The sequence below is a fragment of the Notamacropus eugenii genome, chromosome 1 (assembly GCF_028372415.1).
Source record: "Notamacropus eugenii isolate mMacEug1 chromosome 1, mMacEug1.pri_v2, whole genome shotgun sequence".
NCBI classification, from domain to species: domain Eukaryota; kingdom Metazoa; phylum Chordata; class Mammalia; order Diprotodontia; family Macropodidae; genus Notamacropus; species Notamacropus eugenii.
This window is the reverse complement of record NC_092872.1, coordinates 377832167-377845223: the sequence shown is the minus strand read 5'-3', so window position 1 is coordinate 377845223 and position 13057 is coordinate 377832167. Positions and strand designations below refer to the sequence as shown.

The following is a 13057-nucleotide window of genomic DNA, read 5'->3' as shown; positions in this document are numbered from 1 at the left end:
AGCTATTACAGAGAGAGGCAGAAGGAAATTGAAAACTAAGATGGGAGGTCGGCAAGTAAGAGTATAGCTTATTTCAACAGTTCTATCTTTCAAGGATCACTGATTTCATCATTTTGGGTACCGTCACTAACGATGTAGAAGTCTGTCCATGACTTAGCAAATAGTTTCATGAATTGAGGTAGCTAAAAATTTACCAGCTGGGGGTCAACCTTCTGGTGATGAATTGCCTCTGAACTTAGGTTGGTCCTTGGACCAGTCACTGGTGTCAGTTCTGGGGTCTTGGGTATGGGGCCTACCAGCCTGGCATAGCCTTGGAGAACCTATGGCTGCCCCATCTTCCCCTGCCACAGTAAGGCATCCATGGGAATCTCTAACAGAGGGAGAGTTTACCTGGCTTTTTAAAATGAGTTCAGTATTTTGGTCTAAACGAATTCTATACCAGGGCCTTGAAAAAATTTGTACATGTCATCTCCAGACTACTATTGGCAGTCTTTGAGAAGCTGTGAACAACAGGAAGTGGCCAGAAGAGCGAACTTTGTTTATTTTGGAGAAGAGAAGACTGGAGGGAAGGGTAGGATGAGGAAAGGGAGGGGATAGAAGCTGCCTTTAAATATGTAAAGACCTGTCACGTTGAAGACACATTGGAGCAGACTTGGATTTGAAAGGAATCTTGGAGGTTGTCTGATCCAAACTCCTACCCAACATAGGAATTCATTCTGTGATCTCATGATCTCCGTTTGAGTATCTCTAGTGCTTGGGATCTCACTATTTGCCAAACCAGGTCATTTCCTTTGACAGCTCTAGGAAGCTGTTCCTTATATTGGGCTGAAATCTATCTCCATACTACTTTTACTTATTCACAATATTGTCTTCTGAGAACACACAGAAAAATTCTAATCCTCCCTGCACCATGATAATAACACTTTTGACATTTGAAGATGGGTAATTAGGTCCCTCTTAGGTCTTCTCTGGGGCTAAATTATTTCTTTTAACTGATCCTCATAATACATAGTTTCAAAAAGCCCCCTCACCACCTATTCACCTTTCTCTGGACACAGCTTGACAATGCCTCTTCTCAAATGTGGTACTCAGAACTTAAACATAGTTCAGCAGGTAAGATCTGACTGGTGCCACCTTCCCTGTTCTGGGCATAGTGCTTCTATTACTTTGGACCTGTCTCTTCCTCTATAAAAGGAGAAAGTTGGACCATACGCTTTCTAAGATCCCCTTTAACCAGGATATGCTATGAATGCATGCTTCTAGTCTCCAAATGCAACCTCAGATCTCATTAACTTTTATAGCAGGCACATCACGTTATTGACTCATCAAAATTGCAGTCCATGAAAGCCCCTCTGACCGTTTTTCACATGAACCGCTGTCTAGCCACGTATCCTCCACCCTAGGCTTGTGCAATAGCTGCTCCCTAGAACAGAGCGGCCTGAGTCTCCTCTTTTCTTCCCAAGGACTTTTTCCCTGATGATTTCATCGACTGCCATTCGTGGTTTTGGCAATGCTCTGAATGCAAATAACTCTGCTCCATTTTGTCACATTCAACTGCCTTATGTGTGTATCTTGACTCCCCCGCTAGATTATAAACTGTGGAACACTTCTTTCTCTGTGTCTTGCCATCTGTCCCCATGGCCCCTGAAATGGGGATATGTACATAGCAAGTGCTTGGTAAATATTTGTGGAATGGATGAATGAATAAAGTACAAGAAGAACTCAGAGAATGAAGAAGTCACATCAACTGAAGTACTTGGAGAAGGTTTCACAGAGGAAAGGATACTAAAGTCAGCCCTTAGAGAGGCATAATAGTAAGGTGGACTTGGTGCAAGGCAAGACCTTGCTTTGACTGTTGACACTAGCTGTGTAAAAATGGATAAGTCACATAGCCTCTCTGAACCTCTCACTTTCTTATTTCTAAAATGGGAATAATACCTGCAGTACCTTTCTCATGAGGAAACCAAAAGTGTTATTGCTGGTAGGAATGCAGGACTGAAGCAGCTAGCTCTGTCTTGCTCCTCTAGTCATGGACAGCTAAGGTAACTCAGTGGATAGCTTGCAAGGCCTAGAGTCAGGAAGACTCATCTCCCTGAGTTCAAAATCTGGCCTCAGACACTAGCTGTGTGACCCTGGGCCCAGGATTAAGTCACTTAATACTGTTTGCCTCAGGTTCCCCATCTGTAAAATGACCTGGAGAAGGAAATGGTAAACCAACCCCCAAATAGGGTCATGAAAAGCTGGACACAACTAAATAACAACAAGTCACAGGAATGGAAACAGACTCCTTATTCTGAGTCAAATAAGGTTTGAACTCACTGAGGGAATCAGAAGAGCTCAAAAGACGGTTAAATAAGTCATTTTACTTACCTAGGGCTGTTTCTCCATCTGTAAAATGAGGAAATTCACTGGTTAGCCTCTCAGCTCTGTTCTAAATCAATAATGCTATACTAATACCGGCCACCATTTGTACAGTACTTTAAGTTTGCAAATTGCCTCACATATGTAATCTCCTCTGATCTTCACAATGACCCTGTAAGGTACATACTGCTATTATCCTCAATTAAGGAGAAGGCAATAGAGGTTGAGTAGGTGGTTAGAGCACTGGACCTGGCATTAAAAAGACCTGATTTCAAATCTGGCCTCAGACACTTACCAGCCATGTGACCTGGGGCAAGTCACTTAACCCTATTTGCCTCAGTTTCCTGAACTATAAAAGTAGATAGAAAGGTTGTTGTGAGTATCAAATGAGATATTTGTAAAATATTTAGCCTGGCACATATTAAGTACTGTATGAATGTTTATTCCCTCCCCTTCACATGCTATGAATGCATGCTTCTAGTCTCCAAATACAACCTCAGATCTCATTAACTTTTATAGCAGGCGCATCACGCCTTCACAGAAGTTAAAAGTGACTTTTCTCCAGTGCTTTTTCTGCTCAAGAACTCATCAATGTCTTTCCATCCATGTTTGGTCCATATGAAAGATGTTTCTATTTATCTTCGTTCTGGGTGAAAAGCAGGGTATGGGGTCTAGAATATGTATGTCTAGGATACGTTTTAGATGTAAGTGATAGAAATTCCTTTTCCTAGGAAATGGCTCATTTGCCCTATTGCTACCCCACGGTCCCTCAAACTATGAAAAGTGGAAGTTGTCTGGACCCTAGTCTGTCATAAACACTTTAGTATGCCTGTCTTACCAGGAAATATTTGTATAAGCTAGGGTGGAGTTCTGCCCTCCCTCTTCCCTCACTCCATTCCCATGAGAATTGCTTCTCCCAAGCCAACCACTTCCTCCTGTGGGGTGACATCACACATGCCCTCCATTTCCTTCCCTGCTGTTAACTAGCCCAGAACTCCCATGACATGGCAGTCAGGCCTAGTCACCTTTCCCTAGGTCCTGAGAGCAGGAGGATCTGGGTGGAGTGGGGAGGTAGGGCTCCAGACTATCTCGGTGGAAGGAAGGCCTTCTGTAGCTAAAAAAAGGCCAGCGCTTCCTCCAAACCACTCAGCCAGCAGTTACCATGGATACAGCAACTGAATTATCTCCAAAATTCATTGAATGGCCTCATCATTTCTCATCCTGCTGGTCCATCTCCTTTATCGACTCAATTTTATCAATTCTGACCAATATCAACAATGGCTCTCCATTGAGCTCTGGCTATTAACAAGTCCTTCCTCCAATCTGGAGTCTCTCAGCTTATCTTTCTATCTACCTCTGGCCCAATGGGCTCCCAGTTCTGCCTTAACCTCTAAACCTCCAATTTGGGTAAACAGAACCAAGGTTAAAGTAAGCCTTGGAGACCATAAAATTTTATTGCCTCTCCCCTCCTGGGACTTCAGCAGAAGGCCCACGCTAATCTCCTAATGATTAACCTTGTAGAAAGACTGCTGGAAAATTTCTTCCAGTCCCATAGGGCTTGTCATTCAAACCAAAGCAGGAGTTTTGAGGGCTGAGTCAAGTGGAGAGAGAGTTGATGGGAAGGACACTGAACTTTTACTCCACCCTTACCTGTTATGTCCTAATTCTTTTGGTTTCTAAGATTAGTAGTGTGGCAAAGAATCATAGAATGGAAAAGTAGGGAGGTAATATAGTTCAGCCTATGTATTTTATAGAGAAGGAAATTGAGGTCCAAAGAGGGAAAGAGGGTACCACCTGTAGTTTTAGATCCATATGGAACTCAAATATTTTCCTGGTCAACAGAAACTAGAAACTAGTTACAATTCTGTGGTTGTCACCTATTCCTTCCCCAATACACTTAGAGGAGATAAGGTTGTGATCATGCATAACTATCGCTGGGAAAAACAATTTTGCTAGGAGGCATGATCCACCCCAAAACCAAAGTCCTTTGAAGTCTAGGTGGGGCAACAGAATATTCTCCCTGCCCTCCCAAACTTTGAGGGACTTTGAAAACTACTAATAACAGAGTGGTTCAGAGAACACATGCTGGGTCTATGAATATTATGCATTCATACAATGCAAAAACTGCATGTCACTTGTACACAAGGGGAAGGGAGAGAGGGGGTACAAGGGTCAGAGTGGGGGAGTAGCGCAGTGCTCAGGGTAGGACCTGACTGAGACAGGGCAAGCTCAAATCTCTTCCCTCTCCCGATCTTCAAGCCAACCCTTGGGTTGTTGCCTGATCAGAGCAGAAGAAAAAAGATCTCCTTATGCCTGGCCAGACTCAGTAGCCTTCAGCAAGTACCTGTCAGGAGGGCTGCCCCCTGTAATGGATCCCTTGGGAGGGCTGAAGATGCCTAACCCTTGGATGGTACAGATGGTTCTCACACCCCTCTGCCATTTATCCTTGTGCTACCAAGATCATAGGATGATAGGCCTAGAGCTGAAAGGGACCTCAAAGGTCTTCTGGCCCTTATTTTACAGATCAGGAAGTTGAGGACTTGAGTTTGGGATACTTTTTCCTAAAAAGGGCTATATTGTCTTCAGTTAAATCATAGGGATGGTGAGAGAAGACCATGATTTTGCTTTAATTTAGGAAACTCAGACTTTCTGATTTGTTTGCACATCTCCCCTTCCCATCATCACCATTTTATCTTCCAAGAGCCTCAAAGGGGAGCAGGGCATAACAGCAGTTCCATTTTACAAATGGCAAAGAGGTTAAGTGATTCAACCAGACTCACTCAGCATAATCAGTGTTGGATTTAGAACCAGCACTCAAATCTTTACCTTCCTGTGCTTTGCATTCAACTATTTTTAAAAGTGGAAAAAATTTTTTTAAAAAACGTGCCATCTCATTTCCACACTGCTACTAATTAAAGTCTAAGTATTTGAGTAGCTCTCCAGGCCTTGAGATTATCCTTTGTAGCATGACAGGGTTAGGCTAGGTGACTGTGGTACCTCTAGCTCTGACAGCTATGATTGGCACTTAGACTTAGTAGGGTAGTTAGTAATTGAAACCCACCAAAGGGAAACATGGGTAGCGCTGGGGGCAGGACAAAAGGTTTAAGGAGTAAGGGCTGAAATGGAGTTGAGACTACTTGATGAGGCCCACAAGAGAGGAGAAGGGCCTGGGACACCAGCCATAAACAATCTTCTAGGGGCCAAGAGAACAGGAAGTCATGTGGACAGTGAAATATTCCAGGAGTGGGGGGTGGGCAGAGATGGAAAATGAAGGCCAATTTGTCCTTTGGCCTGGCAGTTTCCTGGAGTGACGAAGTCTGTCTTCAAGACCTTTGGCCTGCAAGGAAAAATATGCCACAAAGACGCAAAACTTTCCATGACCCAGTGACAAAAATATGAGACCGACTACCCCAGCAGCTGAAGAAGCATTTGCTGCAGACCAACTCTGCAACCCAGCTCTGAGTCCACTGGGACAAAAGGTCACCTGAAAACCCAAAACATCCGAGGCTGCTTTTTAACCCTTTCTCTGGTTTCTGGTTATTGCCTCTCCCACTGAGTCACCAGCTAGAATAGCACACAGTTTGGAGAAAAGCTAGGGGCAAGATCCTAACTCATGGGCACCATTAAAAGAAGTCAGTGAGATGGGAATGTAAGTGTCAGGACCTTTGAGCAGGAAGAGAGATCTTAGGCATCACTGAGTCATGGTTCCCTTCCCCCTTCCCCTATTAGATTCTTAATAAAAAGTGGTTAATTTTATTTGACTGGACTCAATGGGAGTCCATGGGTATCAGATTGACTTCAGACATACCCCAACCCATTGAGGGATATGGTTGTTGTTCCTCAGTTTTTTAGTCATGATTGACTGCACATGACCTCCTTTGGGGTTTTCTTGGCAAAGATAGTGGAGTGGTTTGCCATTTCCTTCTCCAGCTCATTTTACAGATGAGGAAACTGAGGAAAACAGGGTTAAGTGACTTACCCAGGGTTACATAGCTAGCTAGTGTCTGAGGCCAGATTTGATCTCAGGGAGATGAGTCTTCCTGACCCCAGGTCTGGTGTTCTATCCACTGAGTCACCTACCTGCCTTTCGGGATATTAGGACCACCAAAAACCCTCTGAAGTGGAATTCTGTATATTTGAAGGTATCTTGATTGGTCTATGCCTATGACATTGATCAAAGGTATCAGAGGAGATTTCTGTTTATCTCCATAATGGAAAATAGTTCTTGGTATAGCATAATAGATAGAGTGCTGGATTTAAAAGAAAGAAATCTGGTTTCTGGTCCCAGATCTACCACTAACTTGCTGGGCATCTTTGAGCAATTCACTTGTATTTTCTGAGCTTTCTTTTCCTATCTGTCAAACAAATAGAATAGACCAGATCATCTCTAAGATGTCTTAGTCTAGCTCTGACATTCTCTTTTCTGAGGCCCCTTCCATTTCTAACATCTATGGTCCTTTGTATTTACTACCCTCTCTAGCCTCTCCTGAGAGCCGCATTAGAAATGGGAGGGGAAAGGTTATCTTAGAAATCAGGCACACAAAGAAAAGATGTCTGGAAGGCTACTCACTGAGTGTTTATTAACACTGAACTAACAGAACACAGACAGCCAAGAGAATGGAATACACCAGGAAAAGGAATACGATTCACAGAAGACCACAACTGCACTGTTCAACTACACCTTGAGAGAGTGCCCTGCACCCTTTGTGTGATACTATTTGCAGAAGACACGCTGCCTCACAGATATGTGCACCCTCCTACCAGGTCCCAACAGTTCAAGGGACTCAGATAACACCTGGACAGATTCCCCTCCTTAGTCAGAATGAGAAATGCCCAGGGTACTAGGATAAGAACACTGGGTTCTGGATTCCTTCTCTCTATTTAGTACCCTCAATATTTCCACCTCAGGGAGATTGGGACACCAAGGTTGGGCAGAGACCCTGAGCCAGGCAAAGTCTCTGCCAGGATGCCCTTTGGTAGGCAAGAGAGCATCCCTTTATGGGTGACCTGGGATGGGACTGGCAATAGTTCTTCCTTTAAGGTTATTCTAATCCATGCTGCTGACTTGGGCAACCACCATTCCCCCACCCAGCATAGACAACATGGTCAGGGAGTTCCTATCTAATTTCTGGGTCTTTTTTTGCCACAAAGATGAGGAAGGAGGGGCAGACCCTTAGCATCATTGACTCTGTGGTTCCTTGAGGCCTGGGCCTGAGTAAGTAGTATATGGAAGAGGGGCCCAGGATTGGACTGCTGTTGTGGGGGACTGGATGTCATATGAGCTGACCCAACTCTAGAAATATTTATTAAGCACCAACTATGTTACAGAGTTCTGTACTAGGTGCTGAGTGGAATACAAAATTCAGGAAACATGACCCTGATCCGTGTAGAGCTTACAGTCCAGCAGAAGGGTAGAAGATGTGCTCCAAGAACTATACTGTTACTCCAAAATGCGGAGTTTCCTTAGTATTGGTTCTCTCTGCATTAACACATCACAGACCCTCCATGCCTTGCCTGGTGAGTATGAATGAGCTTTTAATGGTTCGCTGGGCTGGTCTTCAGATGAGAGACACAAGTCTGGCGTGGGGCCCATGGACAAATAGCTATGCAAAATACTACAGAAGTGCATCAGAAAAGTGCAAAGTGCTATGTGAGGGGCCAGAAAGAGAACAGAGGCATTAGAGAAGGCTTCTTGGAGGAGGAGACATCATGAGTGACTAGAAATTCATTCTATACCCCACTTCCAGGCCTCTGGGCAGAGTTTTCAGATCTACATCCTCATCCTGCTCCAGGGAAAGGGTCCATTTGGCCTTCCCTATGGTTGGGGAAGGGACCAAGTTCTTCCCTCAGCTACCCTCTGTTTAGAAAGGTATAGAGACAGGAAAGCATGGAAGATGTTTGTAGAGTGGTGAACAGACCAATATGAGAAGGCTGGAAAGGTGTAGTAAGTGTGGTATATCAAGTTCTAAGTGAGAGATGTTGTCTAGAAGGTCAGACAAAGGAGTTGGAATTCTTTGTTGTTCAGTCATTTCAATCGTACCCACCTCTTCATGACCCCATTTGGGGTTTTCTTGGCAAAGCTACTGGAGTAGTTTGCCATTTCCTTCTCCAGCCCATTTTACAGATGAGGAAACTGAGGCAAACAGGGTTGTGTGACTTGCCCAGGGTCACACAGCTGGTAAATGTCTGAGATCATATTTGAACTCCTGACTCCAGGCCTAGTGCTCTGTCCATCGTGCCGCCTAGCTATCCCCAGTCAGAATTCTACTGGGCAGAAATTTTGAGCAGAGAGGTGATATAACTTGATTTATGCCTAAGACACCTGGGAGGGATGTGAAGGAAGGGCTGAGGGGGGACACAGTGGAAGTGGAAAGAAGCTATTGCAGCAGTCTAGGTGGGTGGAAAAGAGGCTCTGTATTATCACGGTGACAGTGGAATAGAGAAGAGGGGACTGAGGCAAAAGATATCACAGAGGTAGAATTGAAAAGGACTTTGTAATTTGGGGGAATACAATGGGAGAAGGAAGAGTGAAAAATAACCCTGAGGTTAGGGACACGGGGGAACAGGGCTCAGCCGAGGCATAGCAAACTCCAATCTCTTCTTCCCCCATCTCCAAGGTGACCCACAGAGCTGCCTGCTCAAAGCAGGATAGGACAATCCCTCTCATGTCCAGTGAACTTAGTGACCAAAATAATGACGTTAGAAGGAGAACGAGCAATCTGGTTGGGGTATACGAGGGTGTGTGGTTGTGGGGAGGGAGGGACATAGAATTCAAGTTTGTCCAAGTTGAATTTGAAGGACTGCTAGGACATGAAGATAGGTACTACCCACCTAGAAGCTCAGAGTGGGAGGCAGAGCAGGGGATGTGGATTCTCAGGTCCCAGGTGTATAGGTGATCATTGAAGACATGGGAGTGAAAAAGTCAGCCAAGAAGAGGAGAGGAGAAGAGAGGAAAGGAGAGGAGAAGAGAGAAGAGGAGGGGAGAGGAGAGGAGAGGACAGGACAGGACAGGAGAGGACAGGAGAGGAGGGGAAGGAAGGAAAGAGGAGAGGAGGGGAAGGGAGGGGAGAGGAGAGGAGGGAAGGAAAGGGAGAGGAGAGGGGAGGGGAGAGGAGGAGAGGAGGAGAGGGGAGAGGAAAGGGGAGATGAGAGAAGGCTGAGGAGAGAACCTTGGGGAGCACCTATCTTTAGGACCTTGGGAACAGGGCAGAACTCAGGAGACAAAGGGAGGAGGAGAGGTAGGAGAGTCAAGATAATGCAGTGTCCTAGGACCCAAAGGAGGAGGGATCATTTAGGTGGGAGTGGTTAAGTGCCACACCCGTTAGGGAGGTCAAAGACAAGGAGAAATGAAAAAGGCCATTTGATTCAATGACTCAGGAGATCACTGACACAAGCCAAATTGCAGAGGGTAGAGAAGAGAGTGGGTGGTTAGGAATGGCAGCCATGCATATGGACAACTGCTTCAATAAATTTGGCAGGGAAGAGAAGGGGAGAGAAAGGACTAGTCAGATAGGGTGGAAGGGCTAGGAGACTCTCTGAGTTTCAGGGAGTTTGGAGAATGTTTGCAGGGTCTTGGAAAGAGGCCAATGAAAGGTTGAAGATCCCTGAACAATGGTGATTGCTAAGGACAGGTCTGGAGGAAGCAGGAGGAGAGGGCCATAGGATTAGCCTCTTTCTTTGGGGTGGGAAGGAGGGGAGGACAAGGGAAGTCAGAAGGGAGCTCCTGTCAGAGGGCCTCAATCTTCTCAGGGATGTAGGAGGCTAAATCATCTGTTCTAAGTGTGGGAGGGGGAATGGAGCTTGGAAGAGAAGATCTGGAACAGTTGCTATGGGGATCAATAATGAGCCCTCTATTGTCTCCCTGACAACATAATTGTGAAGCCACATATGGACCTTTCATCTCATACTCCTCTGGTCTGGATCCCAGGCAACATCACTGTTGGGGACCCTCCTGCCATAGCTAATTTCTCTGATTCTGCTTTTTCTTTTCCTTCTTCTCCCTGCTGGCATTTGACTTCCTCCATCCAATTCAACTAGTACACAGGGACATTCAGCTTCCTAATGCCCTGTTCCCCATAACATCTTCCATGGCCCCCTATTGCCTCCTCCTAGCATTTCAGGTCCATTTGGTTACATCCCTCTCTCCTCCCTTTAAGTTCATCTCCCCCTTCTGTTCTAGCCTGGTCAGTTTCCTCCCTATCCCAGACTTTGACTCAGGTTGTTTCTTCTGCCTGCAGATGCTGCCAACCCTGATCTTAATCCTTAGCCAAATCCTACTTATCCTTATGGGTCCATTGCAATCCCTGCATCCTCCAGGAAGCTTCCCTAAACCATTCAGATTCATTGCCATCTCTCCCACTTCTGAATTCCTATTGCACTGATTATAGAAACCTGGCATATTCTTGTGTGTGCTTGGCTGCCTTGTTTCTCCAGCTTTACTGTAAGCTCTTGGGGACAGGGACATGTCCTGTACTCTCCTTTATTCCCCACAATCTAGTACAAGGATGGGCCCACAGGAAATGCTCAGTGAATGGAATAGCTGGGGACCAGTCCACTTGGAAACAAGAAGGATCCCATTGGATCCTTTAGTCTCAAGCCCTGAAAAGATATAGGCAGATGACCCAACTTGCCAGCAGGTCGATGGCTGCACTAAACCCCTGCTCCAAACATCTTCATGGGCTCCCCTGCCCTGTCCCCCAGGTCACAATGGAGAGATTCCCCACTGTAGCATGGGTTTGGGGCAGTTTTCTGGGTCACAGGATAGATATACAAGGAGAGTCCAGATGGGGGAATGGGAGAAGTCAGGAATGTTTGTTTTGTTGGTGACCCAGGCCCAAAGGAGATGTGTGGACAGTGAGGATGGAAAACAATTCAAGCAGAACAGAGCCTGATTTCTAATCATACCTAATTCAGAAAAGATCATCCTGCCCCATTTATTCCCAGGGACCCACAGGAATATATCCACATACAGCCTCTAAGCCCTGGGACAGAAGTTTGAGACTCATACTATTACCCTGTTCAAGGAGGAGGGCCCGTGGGGCCCATAGTACTGCCCTCAGCAATCCTCTGTCCCAGGGGCCCTGCTCCCAATTCCTCACATCATGGACTCCTCTTCTTCAATCTCCCGGTCCACCTCAATGGCTGTGTTCTCGAAGCTGGTGATGCCACCATATTTCCTCATGTGGACCATCAGAGGTTTGGGGGATTGGCTACCCGCCAGGGTGGCCACATACATGCCTGTCCTGTTCTCCTCCAGAGAAGGACCCCAGTCCATGGCTGGACGACTGGCTTGCTGGATCCTCTGGAAATAGAGGAAGAAGAGGGGTCACTTGACTTCTCCCTCAACTATCCAGAGATGGAGGGAGGGGAAATACATCTCTCCCTTGAGCCATGGCAGAATCCAGGGGCTCAGGCATCCATCTCTTCCTTTTCTCCCTAATTAGGCAACTGATGAAAATATGAACCCCACCTCCAATCCAAGCAGCCTTTGGCAATAATAGACAACCCTTCATTTACATCCCTTTCCTCCCCTTATGGACTCTTCTCCCTTAAGAGATCTAGGGGCGTCTAAGAGGACTCAGTCCAGGCCTCACTCTTCTTTCTAGACTCATTTACATCATGCTTGCCAAGGACTGTTGTATGTGATTCATGAGCCAAGCAGGAGGAATCCCTCATGGTACTCACCAGAGTGCCCTGTGAGGATAACCCTGACCATGCAGAATGAGACAGATTTTTGGAACATGATCAGTATGAGAATTTGTTTTGCTGGAGGACACAGGTTTGTTACAAGGGTTTCATTCTTCTTTCTTTTTGTTTTTCCCAATGGGGGATAGATGGGATGGAGAGGAAATGCATTTTTGTTCATTGAAAACAATAAAATTAAATTTTAAAAAGTACCCTTGCCCTCAGAGTCAAAGAATAATAATAGCCAGCATTTATATAGCACCTTAAGGTTTACCAAGTACGTTACAAATGTTCTCTCATTTTTCTTCACGATAACTTTGTGAGGTAGGTGCAATTATTGACCTCATTTTACAGATGAGGAACCCGAGGCTGACAGAGGTTAAATAACTTTCTTGGCGTCACATAGCTTGAGGAAGGATTTGAAGTTTGGTCTTCCTGGCTCCAGGTCCAGGATTCCAACCACACTGTGCCACCTAGCTGCCTTACTAGAGACCAGAGGACCCTTAGATCATTTAATTCCAAACTGTTATTTTGTAGATCAAACAGGCCTAGGGAAGTGCCCTTTTGGGTTTGACTTGGCCAAAGTGACACAGCTAATGCCAGAGATACAATCTGAATTCAGGTCTCTTGAAACAAACCTTAAGCTAAGGTAGCTGCTGACCTGAAAGCTTAGTTATTTGCTGACCCCATGACCTTTAGTGGACAGGGTTAGGCCATTTGGATGGATTCCAGACAGTGGACAAACTTGCAGGCCTAGAAGGCAATGTATTACAGTGGGGAAAATGCTGAATTTGGAGTTCAAATTAAAGCACATAGGTGACTTTGAGTACGTCCTTTAATTTCTCCATGGCTCAGCTTCCTCCTCTGTAAAACTGAGGATTGAATTATGTAATCTTGAAGGTCTGTCCATTTCTAAGACTATGATCCTATGACCAGCAGTGCCCATGTACTAGAGATAAGGTTCCTTCCCTTGGCCTAACCATCCTCCTGTCCCTAGTAAGATAAATTGGGC

The 13057-nt window shown here is 45.5% G+C and overlaps 1 protein-coding gene across 1 annotated transcript in view; it reads right to left on the bottom strand.

Annotated features, from left to right (window-relative positions):
* Positions 1-6916: 6916 nt before the first annotated feature.
* Positions 6917-13057, bottom strand: part of SLC6A7 (solute carrier family 6 member 7) — a 31156-nt gene continuing 25015 nt past the window's right edge. Inside the window, exon 14 of the mRNA XM_072630704.1 lies at positions 6917-11662. Within this exon, the coding sequence (XP_072486805.1) occupies positions 11456-11662 (207 nt within the window). The 3' untranslated portion in view covers positions 6917-11455. The remainder of the gene's footprint in view (positions 11663-13057) is intronic.